This window comes from Alternaria atra (assembly GCF_907166805.1).
Source record: "Alternaria atra isolate CS162 genome assembly, contig: 22, whole genome shotgun sequence".
Lineage (NCBI taxonomy): Eukaryota > Fungi > Ascomycota > Dothideomycetes > Pleosporales > Pleosporaceae > Alternaria > Alternaria atra.
In genome coordinates, this window is record NW_025091320.1 from 1,636,133 (window position 1) to 1,657,981 (window position 21,849).

The window sequence follows — 21,849 nt, forward strand, 5'->3', positions numbered from 1 at the left end:
CCCTCAGTATGCTTAATAAAGTGCTTTAGCCACTCTACTCCTATCTCGTTAGTTGTCCAGCCGTTGTCGCTAACTGCGATAGCCCAGTCGCGTGGGATATCCTCCTCGTACCAGGCTGACAGGTGATACTTGCCAGCAAAGATGAGGAACGGTGGGATTGTCCAGCCAGCAGCGTTGATTGCAGCAATTACCGTCACCCACTCGCGGTTGCCAGGCTGGATAGTCTTTGGCCTGCCTCTCCTCTCTGACCCTGTGATAACTAGCTGAGTCTGGATCTTGCCCATCATAAAGCCAGCCTCGTCAAAGTTGTAGACGTCCTCATCACAGATGCCGTACTTGGCCTTTGTCTCCTCTACCAGCTTAAACCAGCGGCTGATTAGCACAGGATCCTCGCATAGAGCTCTCTGCCTATCGTACGATCGATTAAAACGCGTCATAAGACTGTCTGTACGCTTGACAAAGTTGCGCGGCCAGTGGACGCCAACGCGACCTGCGCCACGCGCAGCAAGCAGCTTATTAGCCATATCGCGCGCAGCTGTATACGTAGGCCCAAATCCTCGCTGATCAAGGTCGAGTATATGTCTAATAATTACCTCCTCCTCTAGCTGGGTAAGCTTCTTTGAGTTGGGCTGGCAATCGCGTCGTGCAAGCCTGCCAGCGCGTCGGTCGCGTAGCGTCATTCGAGGGACGTTAAACGCGCGAGCAGCAGCTCTCTCAGTCTTGATCTGGTGGCTATTAAGAGATGATATAGTAAGCTGCATATCAGCTTCAGATGAGCGCAATAGAGCTTGTTGGCGTTGAGGCATAACTGATTTGATCTTCAAAGGTGATCAAAGTTGGTGGGGTGGACGACTCGCTTGTAAGGACGACTCGCTTATAAAACACGTTAACCTGAGACATAACACGACTTGGAAGAGCTACAACGAATTGTGTTTCACTTTCCGCAACTGATCAATGTCTTTTTGTCTCGCATGCTAACAACGAACAAGTCTCAGACACATCCAGATAGCAACAAAGCATAGCCCCATATCGTTTAACAAACAATTAAACAAATTTACGAACGAGATCACTTCACATAACATCCTAGGCTAAGTATGTATCCTACTATGTGTGGAAAAGAAAGGTACCGAGTTAGAAGCAAACCACCCGCTATCTGTCATCATATCCCGAAATCAAACTTCCCTTCCAATAAAAGAATACCACTCAGACATTCATACTTCACCCTAAAGACCAAAGCCAAACCCACGAGAATGGCATTCTCCTGTATCTCCCACATCTTCACCAATCTCACAACACCATCACCAACAATCCCCACACCCACTCACACAGGTCTCATTCACAGAGCACCTCTCCCAACTAACCCACCTTCTACATTTCCTCCCGCACCCAACGCTCCCACAACAGCATTCGCCCCATTCCTCGTCTCCGGCGCCGCATACCGCGAGCGCATGCAAGAAATCTTGTCGCGACCAAATACGTCAGAGGATACTGTGCCAAAAAATGTTGACGGCAGGGGAGAAGACGGAACGAGTTGGGTATCGGGAGTCAAAGATGTGGATGGATGGAATGTTGGGTGGGAGAGGGCTACGCAAATGTTTGTTAAGAGGAAGGGGCGGGGGAAATTTGGGTTTGAGGATGCGATGATGGAGGGGTGGGGGGTTGGTTTGAGGAGATTGACGGATGGGGGGCTACAAGGGGACGTGGATGTGGAGAGGGCAGAGAGGCTGGAAGATGGGTTTAGGTATCGAGATTGGATGGATGAGGAGATGGCAATGGGAAGTGAGGGAGCGGCGGAGGAGATTGTTGACGATAGGGGCAATGTTAGTGATGAGGTCGAGGTTAAGGGAAGAGATGGAACTCAAGGAAGGCGGGACAGCGTAAGACGAGATATGCATCTTGACGCAGGGTTGAAACAGTAATCAATCTGCGTACTTTTCGCTTAAAAGCAGATACTTTTTCAACACATGTTAGTACACATTCAACTTTGACAGGCTTCCTTTTCCTTCTCTCTACCTCTACTCTCGCATCTCAGCTGTCGTGGTGATTCACAAGTGGTGCAAGGTACGTGCCGCATCATGCAAGGGGGATCCGCATACGAACCACTGATTAGCCGTCATTCAAACTTCACATCCAACTGCGATACAATGACCTCTCCGGAGATGATACGCCGCAATTGAAGAGGTGTGACCACACACTCGAATCATAAGCGCCATTGCCGACGTTCAACAAACGCATATGAGAACCACCTACGCCGCATCGCTCCAACTAATTGGGCATGAGGGCGGCGACTAGACAGTAGTCTAGATCCTCGTATTCCACCCTCTAGATACGTGTACGCTGTATCCAACAAGGAATCAGACGCAGCAGCGAATCAAGGGTCATGTGCGAGGTGATGGTCTGTGTCGACAACATCTGGAGGACCACAACGCCGCACGCAACGCATGTGAAGAGTGTGTGATTATCCGGATCCATGCAGATTCGATATTTAGGAACGTACTGATGAGTCGTCAGTAGGTGGGTTAGGTATCCCACAGAGCGAAAGGTCAGCTTACCTAGATGCTATGGAAATGTGTATATAAGAAAGCCACTTATCGTCATCACCTCTCTTCTATACTTCCTTACCCATCACTCAAGCTCCTGATCACCTCAAGACTGTACAAATTTAACAACAGAAGTATATTTCCACTCCTCTCCAACAGCCCCAAGACCTCAGCATGAAGCTCATCAGCCTTGCTTTCACCATCCTAGCCGTCATCGCCACGAGTGCAGTTGCGGCACCAGCACCAACCTGTGAAGGCCGCTACTGTACGGTCTATCCCGAGCCATGGTCTGGAGTCCGCAAGAACGTGTCAGTGGACTGCAAGACCAATTCTGTCACTTCTTTTATCTGGTGTACAGGAGGCTGTGCAAATGGTATTTGTCTATGATTGGCTTGTCGCATTTACTGTAGAAGAAAGTTAGTACATTAGATTCGTTGCGATCAACAGGACCTGAGGCTGATCGATTGTAAAGCTATGAAGGAAAACCGGTAGAAAACTCAAGGTTGAACCGAAGGTGTTTACCTCGTTCTTTGAAGCTTGTAGGATGGCAAAGAGTGATATAGGTGATGTGATCGCAGCTCAAGGGTGTGTCTTCTCTGGAGGAAATGAGACGATAATCGAGTAAATTGGCGAGTGCTTATGAAAGACAAAGCTTCCAAAGCAAACCTCTCTTATGATGCTCGAGTTGCGAAGGAGTAAAAACATGGACTGAAGCTCTTCCATCGACGCTTCATACGTGACAAGCAGATGGAACGGGATCTGTAAACTCTTCGAATTAGAGTCGGTGATAACGACACTTGTACCGGTAGAGAGCGGCAGGAAAGAGATTACATTTCGATGATCAAGCAACAATAAACCAAGACTAAGGCAAGTCACGATGAGACGACTGAAGCTGGGAGCACTCCACGGTACGAGTGGATATGGTGGATCTGAACAGAAAGATAGGGGTGAAAATCCGAAACCACGGGTTGCACGACGGAGTTGAAACGACCAGACGTGGCACCAAGCGGAGAGTGCCACAGACAGGTAGGGTGACGCGCAGGGTGACGCATACATTCCCTTCTCAAGGTCGACGACCAACACTATTGCTCATGCTAATGATGCATACAGCTTCCTTTGCGGATGGAAACTGTATGGGGCCTAGATGTTCTATCTTTTGAACGTCAGATCAGTTGGTATGCTTCACCGTATCCGCGGAGCAGTAGCTCATATCTTGGAATATTCTTGGTCCCCATGAGAAGCAATTGTCGATACGAACCAGATAGGCAGGGCGGTGAACTCGTGTTAGCGCCCTGCACTCCCTGTGACGCTGATTGACCAGCGCGCACTCAATACCAACAAACGATCTGCATCCGCACTTCTATTTCAAGCCTCATATATGTGCAGGCGTTGAAAATGCCGCTGGACCAAACGTCTGCACCTGCCGAACCTCCCGCGTTAAGCAAGGGCGCCAACATGCCAATGGGCCTTCAACACCCACAATCATTCACCGATCAGGTGATGTCTTCTAGAAGGCCAGGGACTTCCAGAAGGCGGAAACCCCCCTTTGTTAATGTATATGTATATCTATTTCAAGCCTTTTAGCGCCTGATATGCACTCCACTCTCATCGAACTTTGGCGGAAGGAGCGTGCAGCATGCCAGCGCATCGTAGGTAGTAAGCCCTGTGAGATGTGATGTATGTTGCCATGAACAAGAATGTACGTGGTTACTGATATTAGACTATATAGATGCATAGTAGTCGTCATGTGCGGCATCTCGAATGCGTGGTGCCTTTCCTTAGGGCTCGGCCATTGAGACAGATGGGTATTTGGGGGTAAGGCTGTGCTTGCAGTGGATTGATCAAGACGACCCAGGGTCATAGCAGGGCTTTCCACAGTGTGACATTCGTGTTCAATGGGCGCTCAGTACACTGAGTCGACGGGACTCATTGCGACTGCTTAGGTCTTGTTGCATCTATCGAACGCTCTAGGGCAACGTGGCTCTGCAGTACCTTCAGGGGCGTTGAATTGATCAAGAGATGGTCTGATATCATGACAGTACACCTAAGAGGAGGTGTAAATGATGGAGCATAGACGTCATTCATAAGCATACACCCAGCCTCCAGTTCGGCGTGGGCTCATGCATGGAGTTGTGGTATACTGTGCTAGGACGCTTTGCGCGATAGCCGTTACAAAGCGTAATTCGAGGCATGTAAGCCCGTGCGATCTTCCCGTGTTATAGAGAAGGTGCAGGCCGCATTGCAAGGCTGCAATTGTATTGTAGTGAAACGAGTGGAAGATACAGAACTTGAGCGATAACCAAGCACAGCTCGCAGCGGGCACAGCGACGTTCACGATGGCTGAAGATACTTTGCAAGAAGATGCGCGAGAGGCTGCAAACCATATGCGACTATGGCCATGACGCGTCTACTTGTGAGAGTTACGGCGGGAGACCGCATAGTTGCCCAGGGTATCCAGGGACGACGCCATGTTTTCGAGGTGCCAACGTTTCCCATGCGAAGGCGCAGGCCTGCAAGCGTATGGAGACGATCACTTCAGACGCAACGGCGGGCAGACCAACATTACCAGATAGCCAAACCATCTAAAGTATCCGACCAAAGTTTCAGCAAATATGTCCATCAGGGTCGAGCGCAAAGACCAGAAGATGATGCTGTGTCCAGCCAGGGCAAAGCGACTGGTAAAGTCTGGAAGATTTGTCGGGCCCAAGTGCGACACTCCCCATCCAGCAGAGCGTTTGACATGTGCACGTGGAGGGTTTGCGGCTTCCAATCAATGAAGTGTGAAACCTCCGCCTTCCGCAAACTCTAATGGCAGGTTACATTTGCGAGTCGCTCAGGCTGCGGATAAAGCGGGTGGTCTCATGCATGATTCGGCGGTACATGATCGCCATAGGTTTGAGCTGGGCATCGACAATCAAGGACACAGAGTCTTGCTACCACAAAGGTTCAACACAACGGTAGAGGGCCTCACGATGTTAGCAACAATGTGAAGCGGATCTGATCGCCCCAGGCCCTGCGAGAGGCTTCAACGGGAGAGTGCGCATCCCGGCCGTTGAGGAATACAGGAAAACTGGGGTTGCATGCTTCCGATAGTGGAGAGGGCGAATCAGGGTGGCTGGAACGACGGGTAAAGGATCCCACTTGGCGCAATCCAGCAGAAGGGCAGCAGGGGCATGTCAACCACGATGATCCTTTGGGAGTGGGCCGTTTCTTGCCCATTGCTTGCTGCTGGAATCCGCCTCGCTGGCCATTGGTTTCCAGCTTACCAGTCGGCAGTCTGTCAGCAGCGGTCGCATGAAAAAGCACCGTTGGAGAACCGTTCATGGGGGGGCGGTCAGCAATCTGGCAAAACAAACATTCGGGGCTGGAAAAAGACAGAGAGGTCATGGAGCTGGACAGTGACATGGATGTGCGGATGATGAGCATCAGACCATTTCAATCTGTTGTGTGCGCCAGCTTTGTCACACGGCACATTCTTGGCATTGTGCGGTATCTCCCGCGGTATCATGCATCCCCATACGCCAGCGGGCCAACCATAGAAACCGGCTCTGAACCCAAACGAGGCGTCCCAACTGAGGGCCGGATGAAATTAGCATCGTGGGAAACGTGGAAGGGGCCAAGGATGACGCTTGACGATGCCGTTTGCCTCGTTGCCCACCCAGTGCGCCAGGGCCCAGGACGATGTGATGGAGCGACCCCGTCGCTGCTCATCGATGACCCGGGGGAGAGCTGGAACCGTGTGATCGGTGGGCCGCTCAGCTAGTTAGTGCAACTTTGGCAAGACGCGGGCCAATATGTTTCGATTCCCGCCTGGTGCTCGCTTCGAGGCGTACGAGTCATACAGGTGCCTCTCAGCCATGGTCTGATGGATGGCGCATGCAGTGCATGCAGAGAGAAAAGGTGTGGAGAAAAGTCTTGTCCAAGGGCCTCAGGAAGCATCCATCCAGGCGAGCTATGGTTCTCGCGAGGATGCACTGCGCCATGCCCTTCTCGCTGCTAGAGCTGCAGAGGCTGCAAGTGGGCGCGCGAGGCGTCCGCGGAGCATTCATGGGTTGCACGCTATCCATACCAGACTAGACTCCCTTTGTTCGCTCCAGCCCGGCTAATACTGTCAGTGCCCAGGTGCAGACGAGCCTGACCCAGCGGGCCTCCCAGCCGTCCCCTCTCATAGCCGCGTGCCCTCAGCTCTCCCCGTTCTTTACATATCCATCGTCGACTCTTGCACCCTCATCGCAATTGCGGCTTCCGACGACTGGTGGACCATTGAGTTGCGACCTGTGTAGGAGGATACTTTCGCTCATAATTTACTTCGGACAAAAACCTGCCAGCCTTGCCGTCGCCTCTCTTCTGGCCCCCCAGCACCCGTCCCTCTCAGCACCACCAGCCATCGACCGCACATCGCAGAAGACATCCCGTCCCCCTCGCGTCCGCCAACTTCGAAACTACTCCTTTGTCGAACTTGTTACTTTGCGCATCATCTTGGTTGTTGTCTTGCGTCTCTACTGGTAAGTTTTCCTAACCCGCCTTTTCCGTGTTCTTGGGATGCCGACAGCTTGGACACGCGTCAACCAGCAATGCCGACGTGGCCCTGCCGCATCCACAAGATGCACTCATGGCATTGTCAAACACATGTGCTGACAAAGACAGATTGTGTGCATACCGTGGTTGAGACGAGCGTAGTTGTTGTTCTAGCCTACCCAAACCACAGTACCAATTGTGTGGTCGCCGATGTAAGTGCACCCTCCTTGTGGGTGGAGCGAGGCAGTCCCTGAGATCGACTCGCCCCAACTCCACGACCACGCGGCATGCTGACTCGCCATAAAGACGTAGCACTCATGATGAACACCATCGCTGTCAGCAACGAGACCAAGTCTCAGTTCATTCGCACTACCAAGGATGGCCGGCAGATTCGCTACAATCTGCAGGTAATTCAGCAGCCTGAACGCGCGCGTGCCTGCGGTAGCGGCGCAAAGTCGAGTGCCGATCGCCGTCCAGTTGACCCTCCCCCAATTGTCGAGCTTCGCGTCTTCGAGAACGACCAGGAGATCACTTTCGCCTACAATGCGAACTTCTTCCTCCACGCCAGTCTGGAGAATGCGCGCCCCATCGCAGCCGGACGCAGCCAGTCTTCCGCAGGCCCCAGCTTCCCTGTCCTCACAGGCACCCCAGTTGCGGGCATGGCCTACCTCGAGCGCCCCACGCCTGCGGGCTACTTCATCTTCCCCGACCTGTCAGTTCGCCACGAGGGCAAGTACCGCTTGAGCTTTGCACTGTTCGAGAATCTGGCAGAGGTCAAGGATCTGGATCCTGGTGACCCGGACGTCATCTACGATGGCAACCACTTCGTCACCCACCGTGCTGAGGTCAAGTCGGCGCCATTCACCGTTTTCTCCGCTAAGAAATTCCCTGGACTGTCCGAGAGCACTGCCTTGAGCCGCCAGGTGGCCGAGCAGGGCTGCCGTGTCCGTATCCGTCGCGACGTGAGGATGAGGCGCCGCGAGAACAAGTCGTCCAAGGAATGGGACGAGTACGACGAAGAAGGTGGTGGCTACGACCGCGCTCGAGGTACAACGACCCCCGATAACTACCACCAACCATCCAATGCCCCTCTCGATGACCGTCCTCGCTCCCTCTCCAATGCTAGCAACCCCTCGCTGGCACCACCCCGCCGTCCGAGCATGGAGGAGATGGCACATGGCTACCCTGCTAGCAGTGGATATCAACAACAGATGCCTCCACCCCAGAACCCTACCTACACACAGATGCCATCGTACGCGTCCAGCCAACAACACCAGTACCCACAACAGTACTCAGCTCCACAAGCAGCGCCGATGATGCCGCCTTCCCAGCATTCTACTGCATACTCGCAACACCCGCAACACTCGCAGCACAGCAGCTACTCAAGCCAACACCAACCTCAGCCCACAATGCCCGTAAGCCAACAGTATGGATACTCCAACTACCAGCAGCCGGCGCACTATGAGCAGGTTGCTCCCACCCGTCAGGAACAGGTGGCTCCTGAGTATGCTCACCCCGTCGAGTACCGCCGTCCGTCTGTGACCCAGCCATCGCCCCAGCAATATTCCGCACCTAGTCATGCGATACAATCGTACAACTCTATGGATCAGTACAGTCGACCGCAGCAAATGAGCCAGCCTTTGCAGCCTCTGCAACCCCTGCACACTTCTCCACAGTCGTACGCTTCATCCACCCCTAGTGCCGTGCATACACCCAGCCACCAGGCGCTGCCATCCTTACGACCCATCGTCGCCGAAAAGTTGGAGCCTGTGTCGCCTTCTTACCAGTCGCCACCCGGTGCTCTCTCAGCCGCCATGTCTGTCAACTCTGACGGTTCCACCCAAAACTACGCTCTGCCCAAGTTCAACCCCCAGGCACAAGGTCTTCCGCCCATGTCGGCCGGATCCAGCAACAAACGTTCTTTCTCGAGCACATTCGATTCTCGTCACTTGAATGAACGCATGGTTGGAGGAAGCAGGCCCCAACCGTCTGGTGCCGGCTACACCTACGATACCGCCGACTCTCCGGACATGGAGGAGCCAATGGACCGAGCGGCCATGAGCTATCGGCGTGCCGACGGAACGCAACGACAACGTCATGTACCCGCAGTCGGTCGCTGAAGTTGTTCTCTGCTGACGGCCGTGTAGCTATAATAAGAACGGCCTCCAGCGTGTACGTTGCATAGGGATCTGTTGGTGGAGTACGGCGTTATGTGTGCTGTTACGGATCTAATGTGCTCTGATCATCTATACCCCCTGAGTACGATGAATGCGCCATCTTACCACGGCAATCTTTCCCATCCTATACATGTATTCTGTCTTTCGATGCTTTATTACCCATACGTCAGCTGGTGAGCTGCACACTACCTTTCCTTTTTACTTTCCTGTTACACAAAAACACTACTCTACTACACATACCCCCCGGCAGAGGCATCACGCCTGCTATTTTCCTTTTTTCTATTATTCCTATGATGTATTTTGCTTGAATGTACTGAACGGAACATGCGGCTCAACAAAATGAGAGCCATGTCATTTCCTTGCATGTATTGATGCTTCTGTGGCTTTAGTTCCTACGGTCTTCAAGTCGTAAACCCGTATAATGGGACGAGAAAGTATATGCATGGTTAAGCAACATGGGAGGCTGCTTGTGATTTGTATAGATTCCGTAGGCTAAATCCATGGCACACTGTGCGCTGTTCAACTTTAATTTTGATGCCTTTGGATTAGCAATGTGTGCACCTTACCATGCTTGCCTCCATCCATATTTGCTCCACGGAACCGGTACTACTCGCGTCGTCCGATCCCGTCTCCAGAGTACCCCTCCAACCTACCCCGCGTCCCAAAACAGATCAACACAATCACGCAATTTCACGGCGTCCTACCAGAATGCGCGCCATGCACCCGAGCAGTATAACATGACCATCTCTTACACATAATAGGTAACGGAGACCTAAAAAGTTTTCGAGTTATCCCCCAAAGAACACTGGATTACCTGTGGCTAGCCAATGATGGCATGGCACAAGTGTGAATGAGGCTTTTAGCACACTACCAAGATGGGAAGCTATGAAGAAACTCTAGATACCAATGTGATCCACACCCGCGTGGGAGTGGATGGCGTGACGGACGCGACTTTTGGCACAATTGATCTTTTGGTCCTCCACTCTTTCTAGTCTCTACCCATCGCTTGTCTCTAACGTTATCGTAAACATCTGGAGCTCTTCCACTCAATACATTACGATAGTGCACAGTTGCAGAACTAGGAATCACAATGGCTGAGGAATTGTCCAAGAACTTTGAGACGCTGCAATTGCACGCTGGTAAGCATTTCCCAGCCTCTCTTGGGATGCAGATGCTGATATAAACCATACAGGCCATAACCCAGACTCAGAGACGAATTCTCGAGCAGTACCCATTTATGCGACCAGCGTACGTTGTGGATTGACGAATCCCCCCTCAACCGAATTCCGGGCTAATGCCAGCAGTCATACACCTTCAACGATAGTGCCCATGCTGCGAAGCTTTTCGGCCTCAAAGAGTTTGGCAACATATACAGTCGTATAGGGAACCCCACCGTCGGTGTACTCGAGGCGCGCATTGCCGCACTCGAGGGCGGTGTCGCAGCACTAGCAACGGCATCTGGCCAAGCTGCCCAGTTCATCGCCATAGCCGCTCTGGCACATGCGGGAGACAACATCATCGCAACGTCGAATTTGTACGGAGGCACATACAACCAGCTCAAGGTCTTCTTTCCGCGTTTAGGGGTGCAGACCAAGTTTATCAACGGTGACAAGCCAGATGACTTCAAGGCTGCTATCGATGAGAAGACTAAGGCGATATATGTGAGTCAACACAAACAATCACCTAAGATATGGCTAATTCCTCTAAGCTTGAAAGTATCGGCAACCCGAGGTACAACGTTCCCGATTTCGAAAAGATCGTAGCGATTGCGCACGACGCTGGTGTTCCAGTCATTGTCGACAACACATTTGGCGCTGGAGGATACTTCTGCAGGCCTATTGACCACGGTGCTGACATCGTTGTGCACTCTGCAACGAAATGGATTGGTGGTATGTATTCATGGTTCTCTGGAATGACATACACTAAGACGTACAGGCCACGGAACTACAATCGGTGGTGTAATAGTCGACAGTGGAAAGTTCGATTGGGGTAAGCACGCCAAGCGTTTTCCGCAAATGGTCGAGCCTTCAGACGGTTACCATGGTCTGAAGTTTTGGGAGACATTCGGAGCCATCACGTTCATCATTCGAGCACGTGTTGAGATCCAACGAGACTTGGGTGCGGCGCTGAATCCATTCGCCGCACAACAGCTGCTCCTTGGTGTCGAAACCCTTTCTTTGCGAGCAGAGCGACATGCGTACAACGCACTCAAGCTGGCGAAGTGGCTTGAGAGCAACCAGAACGTAAGCTGGGTATCTTACCCCGGTCTTGAGAGCCATCCGTCACATGAGCTAGCAAAGAAGTACCTACCGCGGGGTTTCGGGGGTGTACTATCATTCGGTGTTACAGGAGGTGGTGCAGCGGGCAGTCAAGTTGTAGACAACTTCAAGCTCATATCCAACGTGGCGAATGTTGGCGATTCTAAGACGCTGGCTATTCATCCCTGGACAACAACACATGAGCAGTTGAGCGACGAAGAGAAAATCAACTCTGGTGTCACTGAGGTAAGCGAAACGTCCCACAACTTCAGAGCCATGACTTGCTGACAGAGTATAGGATCTTATCCGTATTTCAGTTGGCACAGAACACATCAACGACATCATTGCGGACTTTGAACAGTCGTTCAAGAGGTCGGCGACGAAGCCTGAGGAGAAAGGTCAACCGGAGAATGCGGAGAAAACCGGCAGTGGTGAGCCCTCTGCCTCGTTGTCTGGTTCGACCTAGGAGTGCGATACTGAGGATATTGCACTAGAAACGCGTATAGCAATTCCTAAACTGTAGTGCGCTGGACATGGCAGAGCTGAGAGCTACCTATGTCACGGTCGACAAGGAGGATACTTGAACTTACGGACTTAATCATATACCAATCGTGACCTACAGCGCACTGTGAATTATCTCTCCGATGTTTCCTCGTACGAAGTCGCATACTTCTCCTTGCCATGGTGCGCGACGGCCGAAGCCGCCGAACACGCAGCAATTCAAGCCGAGGCATCTTCCCCGCCAATCAGAATAGGGCCGCTCCATCGCGGAACAAGGATTATAACTGCGTGGTTTACCCCAGATCACATCTGGACAACATGTGAAAGCCGCGAATCTTACACATGACGCATTTGCGCATCCAAAGTGTCTCACTGAATACGTATACTGACCCAACGCCAACGCAACCTGCTCAGTACCAGCCAAGGATAAGCGCTCCATGCCCTTCCCCGCGAACACATGCAAAAGAGGCGCCTTTCCGCAAGTCTGGAGAAAAGCGGGCGCCCAGATTCGGGGCTTCAGCTGAATCTGGCGCACATGACCGGTAACACGCTGGCTTTTGGTGCTGGACTCTGAGCATGAACCTTGGCCCAGTTTTCATCTTCGTTCCAATTGGATAGGCGCGTCATGATGATTTTGCCGAGGCACGTTTTGCGCCATAGGAAATTGTGGGTTCTGGCTTAGTTCCGTATGATCAACCCTTGCTTTCGAGTCGTTATACTGTCTCATCCTCTCTATTCTGTTTGAGTGACTGCATTTATCTGAACTTGTTGCATCTTACTCCATTAGCGGTCATTATTTAAATAGAAGAGAAGAGTTGTTGGTGGCGAGATCTATAGGTATGTGAGGTCACCTGCGTATTGAAACCTGGAAGCTTGAAGCTTAGGCGTCTCGGACACACCGAGCTCAACCATCGACTCCCGTTTCTCAAGAGTTTTGCTGACGCATGTCATGAAGTAGGAAGCTCGTCGCCGTCTTGTTAGCATCACCGTCACACGCAACACGAAGCTACACCTTTTGACCGTGTCGGGCAAAGCCACCACTCGCAACCTACCAAATCAAACCTCTACATACGTAAAAGCTAGCAAAGATGTTCGGATCTACAGATGCCCAGATTGATCGCGCGACGGAGCTCCACGGGCCTCCGGCGAAGGGACAGCCTTATAGTGTGGCGTTGCCGGGCTCAGAGGCAGAGGGAAGGAGCGCTATCTATAGGCATTGGAGATTTACAGACAAGCCTCTGCTAGAACACCTCGTTCCCGAGATCAGGACACCACACGAGGCATTCGAGAACTCCGTTGCGAAATGGCCCAAGAACAGATGTCTGGGACACCGCCCCTACGACACCGTTACCAAGACTTTCGGCCCCTACGTTTGGGAAGACTACGAGACAGTCGCCAAGCGGAGAACGAACTTTGGCGCCGGCCTTGTACACCTGCACAAACAAGCTGGCGTTACCGCGCCAAAATACGGCATTGGACTGTGGTGTCAGAACAGGCCGGAATGGCAAATCACTGATCTGGCGTGCATGTCCCAAGGACTCTTCACGGTCTCCATCTACGATACGCTGGGCCCGGACACGACCGAATACATCATCAACCACTCCGAACTGAATTGCGTGGTTGCTGGAATGAACCATGTTACCGCGCTGCTGAAGCTGAAGCCTCGACTACCTTCGCTGAAGATTATCGTGGTCCTTGACCCACTTTCAGCTGGCGAGCTTCCCGGAGAGTCCAAGGGCGACCTTCTGAACTCGCTTGCTAGTGAGCAAGGTGTTACGATACACTACATCCGCGATGTGGAGGCTTTGGGCGAGAGGCAACCGATTCCGATGAACCCGCCTACACCTGAAGACATTGTCACTATCAACTACACATCCGGCACAACAGGTAACCCCAAGGGCGTCGTTCTGTCCCACCGCAACGCGCATGCCGGAACATGCACATCCATGGTCATCATGGGTAGCGGACCTAGCGAGATTATCTGCTCTTTCTTGCCCTTGGCGCATATCTATCAGCGTTTGGGAGAACACAGTGGGCTGGCAACTGGCGCTGCTATTGGCTACTTCCACGGAAACATTGCAGAGCTAGTGGATGATTTGCAGATGCTGCGACCGACCATCTTCTCCGGTGTACCGAGGCTGTACAACCGCTTTGGAGCGAAGATCAAGGAAGCAACTGTCCAGGCAACTGGCGTCAAGGGAGCATTGTCTCGACACGTGGTATCGACCAAGCTGGCGGCCATTAATGACAAGGAAAATCCGACCAATAAACACATGCTTTACGACCGCATCTGGGCTAAGAAGGTTGCCGCTGGTCTCGGACTGGATCGTTGCAAAGTCTTGGTCAGTGGCTCTGCGCCCATTGATCCTAGTTTGCACCAATTCCTCCGTATCGTGTTTGGAAGCAACTTCACCCAAGGATATGGTCTGACTGAGACGTATGCCGTTGCGCTGGTCCAGCATGAGGGTGACTTCTCGGCTGGTAACTGTGGTGGTGTTGGGCCCAACACAGAGTGTGCTCTGCTCGACGTGCCTGACATGGAATACATGTCCACCGACAAGCCGCATCCTCGTGGTGAGCTGCTGATCCGCTCTGCGTCGCAGTTCAAGGAGTATTTCCGCAATGAGGAGGAGACCGCAAAGGCTATTGATGCCGACGGCTGGTTCCACACTGGCGATATTTGCTCCGTCGATGAACTCGGCCGCTTCAAGATCATCGACCGCAGGAAGAACGTCCTCAAGCTCGCACAGGGAGAGTACATCTCACCTGAGCGAATTGAGAACGTGTACCTTGCCAACTGCAGCTACCTCGCCTCTGGCTATGTTCACGGCGATTCGCATCAGTCCTTCCTCGTGGCTCTCTTTGGTGTTGCGCCAGACATCTTCCCGCAATTTGCGTCCAAGGTGCTCGGCGAGAAGATTGCGGAAGGTGATATTGAGAAGCTGAAGGAGGCGTGCAAGAACAAGAAGGTCGAGCAGGCTGTCCTCAAGGAGCTGGAGAAGGTGGGACGAAAGAACAAGTTCAACAGCTACGAGCGTGTCAAGGCTGTACGGTTGTTTGTTGATCCCTTCACCATTGACAACCAACTTTTGACTCCAACGTAAGTTTTATGCTCCACGACACAAGATGAATGACTAGCTAACAAAATACAGATTGAAGTTGAAGCGCCCGCAAACTGTCAAGGCCTTCAGACAGCATCTAGATGACTGTTACGAGGAGGCGCTGGCTGAAGAGTCGAAGCCCAAGGCGAAGTTGTAGAAGATGCATTTGCATGTTTGGCGTCTGGCTGCCGTACGAGGATACCTAGATAGATTGCATGGTTGCTTTCCTAGCGCGTGGATAGTCAGGCATCCCGTGCAATTATTGTACCACGGAACTTGATATAGATTGGTCGATCGAGTGTACAGTAGCGTTAATATCACAAACAGAACATGTTCATCAACGCCTCTGTAAAAGCTGGTCGGCTCGACTGCTGGCAAGAACATTGTTAGATTTGCAAGCGGTGAACGACAGCAGACAACGTGTCACGGGCCGTAGTGGACTGTAGCGAGCAATCAGTGGACGCCAAGTCACGCATGACAGGGTCCTCCTCACCTCGGATACGATACCTTGTAATTGTTTATGTCCGACCGGAGCTGCAACCAGCCAGCGCAACGTCTCAACCAACAGCTTCAAACAAAATACTCACGATCCCCCCACATTTCACTTTCGAACCTGTTCCACCTTTACTGCCGCCTTGCCGCTTCCACAAGCCTCCTTCTGTTGCCTCAGCCACATCACCGCATCTTGGCGCCGCAAGCAAGATAAACGAATGCCTGTCACGCGCGCAACGGCTCAGGCCATGAGCGACGAGGCCGACGAGTCGACACAGCCGCGCGCGTCGCGCTTCAAGGAACACACAAATACGAATGGTAGCATACGACCGCCGCCCGACGAGTTATGGAAAGATATCGGGATCGAAGCGCTGATTGAGCAGTTCAACGAGGAGAACTCGAAGCCGCCAACCTCGAGGAAGAGCTCTGCGAATCGTGTCCCTCGTCTAGTCAAGTCCTCTTCGAGGGCGGCTTCCGGTAGTGCGACACCTGCGGATTCTGGCGTCGTCACAACTGTGCAAGCTTCGGCGTCTGCCTCGTCGGAGGGGACATATGCCCGCCTCCAGCGTGCATTCGCATCCATGTTTGGCAGTGTTTTGGGCAAGCGCAAAGCCGGGGCTACAGACGCAGAGCGAGAAAGGGACCAGCACCAGCAAATACTCGAGGAGCGCAAGAAGGCCGCCGAAATCGCGTACCATGAAGCAAAGGACCTGGGCCTACTTCCCACGCCAAAGGTCTACGTACGACCCGCTATGAAGTCGCGGCAGTTTGGTACTCCAACCCAGCCTGTTGTCGCCGAGAAGATGCAGCTTGGATTGACCGCAGCCATGGCTGAGGCAGCGACTCCTGTCCGTACACCACGAACACCAACTCTCCGCCACACCCCCAGCAAGAAAGATCTACACAAGCAGAGGAAGCTTTCGAAGCGCGTGTCAGACCTCGAATACAAGCTCGCCTCCGCCCGCAAGGAGCTCCAGACCGTCCTCTACAGCGACGTACCACCTGTCCCACGTATGCCCGACTTCGCACCGCCCACACCCGACGTCACGCAAAGCGAAAACGAAGGCAAATCGCGAAGTACCACCCCGATCACCGCGCCTCCTCTGAGCATTGGCAAAATCGTAAAGAAGCGCAAGGCCACCACCCACGATTCAGACGGCGAATACAAACCCATACCCACCGATTCTGAGGGCGACCTCGATCTCCTCTCCGCCAACTCTGCCTCTGAAGCGGAAATGCCTGAGCGCAGCATAAAACGTGCAAAGAGCGTCAAGGGCTCTGCGAGCAAGAGTCCTAGAAGAACTAGCTCGAGGCTGGTGAAGAGGTTTTCGAGGAACAACTTGAGAAGTGAGGAGCCCATTAGGGTTGTACCTGATGGCATGGATGTGCCCAATGTGCCTACTATACCACGTGAGATGGAGAGTAAGGGAAAGAAAGTGCAGGTTGGTGATGATGGATTCGGAGGATTAGGCCATGAGATTTTCTGACTTGGACACCGATGATGTGAGTACTTGTGTCTGTTTCTGCAGAGCAAAAAGATGTTGGTGAGAGGCCTGTCTAGGGCAGCAGTGGACGTTGGCCATTTTTACCTGGGATATCTTGCATAGCGCCTGGCGTGCGCGGGAAGGCGTTGCATTGTCTCTTGTTCTTCTTTTCCTAATCCTTTTGCCTTAGTTTTTCCTTCCGTCATCTTTCGTCTGCATCTTCCTCTCTCTCTTCCTCGCACTGTGTGTAGGCTCGAGTACTATCTTTCTTGTATCTCTGTTCGCTGCCAATCTTGGAACTTCTACTCATGTCTGGGCATTCGTATAGTTTTTTCTATACACGAAAAGCGATGATATCATGACCATAATAGCGAATCCAAATAATATTTGTCCTTGTACGTACTCTTAGTCCGTTGTGTCAAGGATAGGGAAATGTATTGTCCGAGTTTACGAGCGCTTGCTCTTGAGACTGGAGCTAACATTTTGCAACACACTTTTGATAGAGTCGTTGGTCGAACATGTCTCAAAACTCCCATGGTCACGTTACTGTATTTCATTGTCGCCATCCAAGATACAACCAGACATGTCCCTCCAGGTATCGGAAGTCTTAGACCGGACCACCAGAGAGAGATATACAAATGTATCCCGATAGTCGACCGCTGGGAAGGATAGTCAGAACAGTAAGGTATCAGAATCTCCGAACGCATCACTCCCCAAGCAAACTCTAATCACTAAACCATGCCTTGCCATCCCGACTCAACAACCCGCGCCCTCTTCATCAAAGACCACATCCACACGCCAGCAAGTCTCGAAGAGGTTGTATGCTCAATCTGTCGTCAACGTTGCACCGATCGCCACGAAGCCGTCCAGATCACCGCACACCCACAGTGCCAGTGCGTGTTTGGTAAAACGTGTCTCTTGCAGTGGCTGAGATCGAACAGTGCGGCTAGTAGTGCCTGTCCGAGCTGCAGGGCTGTGCTGTATAATGCTAATGTTGATGGTTCAGAGGAAAGTGATAGTGGAGAGGATAGAGATGATGACAATGGGGAGGAAAAGGCTGGAGACGGCGGTTTGCGTGGGCAGCAGAGGATTAGACAGGAGAAGGGTGGTCGTGTCCGCCGCCGTACACCATTCACTTCCCCGTCCCGCTCTTCATCATCACCATTCTCCTTAGACTCGTCCGACACTCTACCACCTCACCCCCACGACGTACGGTCCTGCCGACATCGCCGCCAATCACCCTCCTCATCATCACGTACCCTCTCAGCTTCGGCCACCCTTGCCGCCAACATCGATACTCTCGTAACCGACCTCTGGGTAGGAACCTGGGATCTCGTGTCTGAGAGCTGGTCACTAACGCCAGCCGGTGCAACGCGCTCACGTAGCATCACTCGTGCGCAACTTATCATGTTGGTTCATGATGTGAATCCCTTTGGAGAAGAGCTCGAAAATGCGGTAATCGAACATTTTATTATTCGTGCGAGGAAGATGGTGTTGAAACATCGGAGGACTGCGCAGTTCGATGAGGCGACGGAGTTGAGAATTGAGCGGGAAGATGTGAGGTTGGCTGTTGGGTTGGCTGTTGGGTATGGTGTATGAGGGTTTCGCGAGGCGTTTTCTTTTGCTGGCCAGAACTACAAGTTGCATAGAACGCAGGTCTAGACCATTTCCCTTTCTTTTTTCTACAAAGGCTTTCGGGAATTCAAGATCATTCCGGCATGTGAAACTAGAGAAAGATATGCCGACCCTATCCAACAAGTTGTCCGGCTCTGACCGAGCAATCCTGTCCACAGAAGAGCATCCTGTTGTTCATCGTTGAACATGGTACCTAGATACGCATCCGTGTTTCGATTTCATTCACATTAATGCTTCCAAATACCCTGCATCGAGAGATGATCACCCCCGCACATACGGCGGCTACTGCCATTCAATTACGGGCATACAGGTTAACCGGGTGTGGCAGGTCCATCGGCCAATTGTCAGACGAGGATATAGTTCCGCTACACCTCCACCCCTGCGCCGCGGTTCATCCCGTCATCGATTGCCCAGCCTAGATACGACAATAGGCATTGTTTGCGCAACATATATAGTTAGGTAGATCGTATCTTTTGCATGCGCTTATAGACTTGCAACTTCTTCCCGGTATATTTTTTCATGTACGAACATAAACCTGACAATATGGCGGACGAAAAGAAAGAGCAGGCTAAGCGCGTTGTGGCCGAGAATGGCATGTGTGTATTCTCCATTATGCTTTTAGACGATGGAACGATTGCTAATAACATGTAGTGTCAATCTCTCAGGTGCGATGATCGCGGGTTTTGCGCCTGTGTACCTTGCTGCTATACCTGTCACGTACGTCCAGTCTTCCCAACTTTTATCGGAAGCGCACTTGTCAAGCCTGGCTTCAAACTAACCATTATTGCAAAGCTCATTCCTCACGAAACCTGACAGCGTGATTCAATCACTAGTTCATGCTCTCATCAAGTTGATTCCTGGGGTTACTGTACGTCTCTATCATCTTTCTTATTCCTACCTTCCCCTCCATGTAATACTAATGGGTCCCTCCAGACAACAGCGATAACATCCGGTCGCGCAATCCCCGCACTTTCAGCCCTATATCTATTCTGGACATTTGGCGCCTCGGGCGCTATTTCCGCCGCAGGGCAAGCCATGGGACGAGAAGAAGGCCTGGACATGGAGCATTCGAGGAAACATGTCCACAAGCTGGATGGGTTACCGTTGAGGATGAGGAGTGCGCATTATGCGCTTATGGAGAACTTTCCAGGTAAGCTAGTACTTGGATAACACCCTCGACTTTGGAAATAAAGAAAGTTGCTAATGAAGTTGTGATTATAGCATTTGCACTTGCTGCTGCGCTCGCACAGGTTCTCGCGCCGCGAGATGCACAGGTAGTCAACTTACTGGGCTACCATGTTATTGCTAAGTTGCTTGTGCATTACCCTGCTTATTTGGGCAATGTGGCTCTGCCGAGGACTGCTGCGCATGTTACTGCCACGGCGGCACTAATCAATATTTGCTGGAGATTGGCTGCTGGCAGCTAGAACGGCAGTAGGTACATTGTGACTTCACAATACGGATATGGTACCGCAGGCATCAATCCAAATCTTATAGAGAACCATGTAAGGGAGTTCTTGGAGCGGTAGTTATCGAGTAGAAGCAGTACTATGCAAACTCAATCAAGAACGCGTCTATACACATGTCTCGTCCCTCTATCTACATCCCGTTGTTTACACGAGACGAAAATGCCGCTATTGATGTGCAAAGCCGCGATGTTGACACCATTTTGTTTGCGCAAGAAAGCACATCTTGACATCGGCACGCTCGTACTTGAGCTCTCTTTCGTACCATTCTCCAGCGGGCTGTTGTCTTCTGAGCCCGAGCTGATGGACGCACTGTCGCTATCTTGCGATTACAGAGCGCAGCGGTCGCTTGAGTACTTGTTGTGACCGCAGAGCAGAGAACTGATATGTATCGTCTTATGATTGTGCTCAAGCGGTGATGCTTCGATTTGTTACGTACTGCCGAGAAAATTCATGCACAAGCCATATCACAAACAAGGCGCAAATGATCGCGGTTGTTCTTCAAGACAGAAACATGATATACAATTGAGTGCCGTTATGATCAACTGCTTTTCATCCGACCGAGACTCTCTTAGAGATTCAGTCACTACTGTATATTCTAGTGTATACTTGTTCTCAAAAGTTATAACGTTAAGGTTTTCTCGAAGCAGGTTACGAAGTTCGTCATGCGCGTTCCAGCCGTGGCGCCATACCTATACGTGGATCGTTACCTTACTGCTTCTCCACACATCCAGAGGGGAAAGTGCACTTTGGGCCACTCTGCTGTCCTTGTGTGGCACCCACGTGAAGAGAAGGTCGAACCTGGAAACATTCACTGTTACATCTTGCATTTTTCCTTGCTATTGACCACGAGAGCATCGAGCTTGGTCCGTGTCATGCTCGTGGGCATATAAAAACCTGCGTTGGCGTGCCGCTAAACATATACCTAGGTACTTCCACACTATCGCAACCCTGACTCGCAGAATTCCTTGATTCAATCTCCCAAAAAGCACGCATTCAGACTACCATTTCTCACCTCCTTACTCAAGAAAAGGTCGCCAGCTATTCCAGTCCTGAGCTTCCAACGGTTTCTCTTTGTCATTACCTTCGCCATTGGCATGATATTTGCGGCTCCCAGTCTGCACATCGGCATGGTGAACAACGACGATGTCCGCGATGTCGGCGCAGTTTACTCCCAGCCGGGCTACGCCTCGAAGGCCACATTCCTCCTCATGAACAAGAAGACTTCCACGTGTAATCCGCTGTATGCAACCTCGTCAATTCTTATTTGATAGTGACTGGTGTGTCGTAGTGACAACGCTAACATCTAGTCTATCACGATCTGCGTCGAACCCATCGAATGCGACTTCTGGAAAGTGTGTCATATACACTGGATTATACTTCAAGAACTAGGCTGACAAGTAACGGGACATGGGTTGTGGCTTGATGTTAGGCGAGCAACCCGTCTTCACTGTCGGCTGCGGTGATGTTCACAATGTCCCTCCTGCCCTGGCTGGCACATACGGCTCCTACATATGCCATCATGCGGATCCAAAAGCTCCCGAGTTCAACGGCGCCGTCAAGCTCGAGACTACCCCTCATGACCCTAACAATAGCCTGCCGGGTCAGGTACGTATTTGTATTCTTTCTGGTTCCACAAAACACTCACCGATTCTTTGAAGTAAACATTGACTCCCT

The 21,849-nt window shown here is 51.8% G+C and overlaps 5 protein-coding genes across 5 annotated transcripts; all 5 read left to right on the plus strand.

Annotated features, from left to right (window-relative positions):
* Nucleotides 1-7,345: 7,345 nt before the first annotated feature.
* ALTATR162_LOCUS3316 (uncharacterized protein) lies at nucleotides 7,346-9,178 on the plus strand (the record flags this gene model as incomplete). Its single annotated transcript, XM_043310922.1, has 1 exon — nucleotides 7,346-9,178. One exon carries the CDS (start codon nucleotides 7,346-7,348, stop codon nucleotides 9,176-9,178), a length of 1,833 nt encoding a protein of 610 aa, XP_043166857.1.
* Nucleotides 9,179-10,325: 1,147 nt separating this feature from the next.
* Nucleotides 10,326-11,959, plus strand: ALTATR162_LOCUS3317 (uncharacterized protein; the record flags this gene model as incomplete). Its single annotated transcript, XM_043310923.1, has 6 exons — nucleotides 10,326-10,374; nucleotides 10,428-10,483; nucleotides 10,540-10,896; nucleotides 10,944-11,124; nucleotides 11,171-11,739; nucleotides 11,792-11,959. The coding sequence occupies 6 exons, from the start codon at nucleotides 10,326-10,328 to the stop codon at nucleotides 11,957-11,959; spliced, it is 1,380 nt and encodes a 459-aa protein (XP_043166858.1).
* Nucleotides 11,960-13,082: 1,123 nt separating this feature from the next.
* On the plus strand, nucleotides 13,083-15,252 carry ALTATR162_LOCUS3318 (uncharacterized protein; the record flags this gene model as incomplete). The annotated part of the gene is made up of 2 exons (XM_043310924.1): nucleotides 13,083-15,094; nucleotides 15,147-15,252. The coding sequence occupies 2 exons, from the start codon at nucleotides 13,083-13,085 to the stop codon at nucleotides 15,250-15,252; spliced, it is 2,118 nt and encodes a 705-aa protein (XP_043166859.1).
* A 583-nt stretch (nucleotides 15,253-15,835) lies between these two features.
* ALTATR162_LOCUS3319 (uncharacterized protein) lies at nucleotides 15,836-17,074 on the plus strand (the record flags this gene model as incomplete). The annotated part of the gene is made up of 1 exon (XM_043310925.1): nucleotides 15,836-17,074. One exon carries the CDS (start codon nucleotides 15,836-15,838, stop codon nucleotides 17,072-17,074), a length of 1,239 nt encoding a protein of 412 aa, XP_043166860.1.
* Nucleotides 17,075-19,249: 2,175 nt separating this feature from the next.
* On the plus strand, nucleotides 19,250-21,564 carry ALTATR162_LOCUS3320 (uncharacterized protein; the record flags this gene model as incomplete). The annotated part of the gene is made up of 6 exons (XM_043310926.1): nucleotides 19,250-19,302; nucleotides 19,358-19,423; nucleotides 19,499-19,574; nucleotides 19,640-19,856; nucleotides 21,223-21,415; nucleotides 21,483-21,564. 6 exons carry the CDS (start codon nucleotides 19,250-19,252, stop codon nucleotides 21,562-21,564), a joined length of 687 nt encoding a protein of 228 aa, XP_043166861.1.
* Between the last annotated feature and the right edge of the window lie 285 nt (nucleotides 21,565-21,849).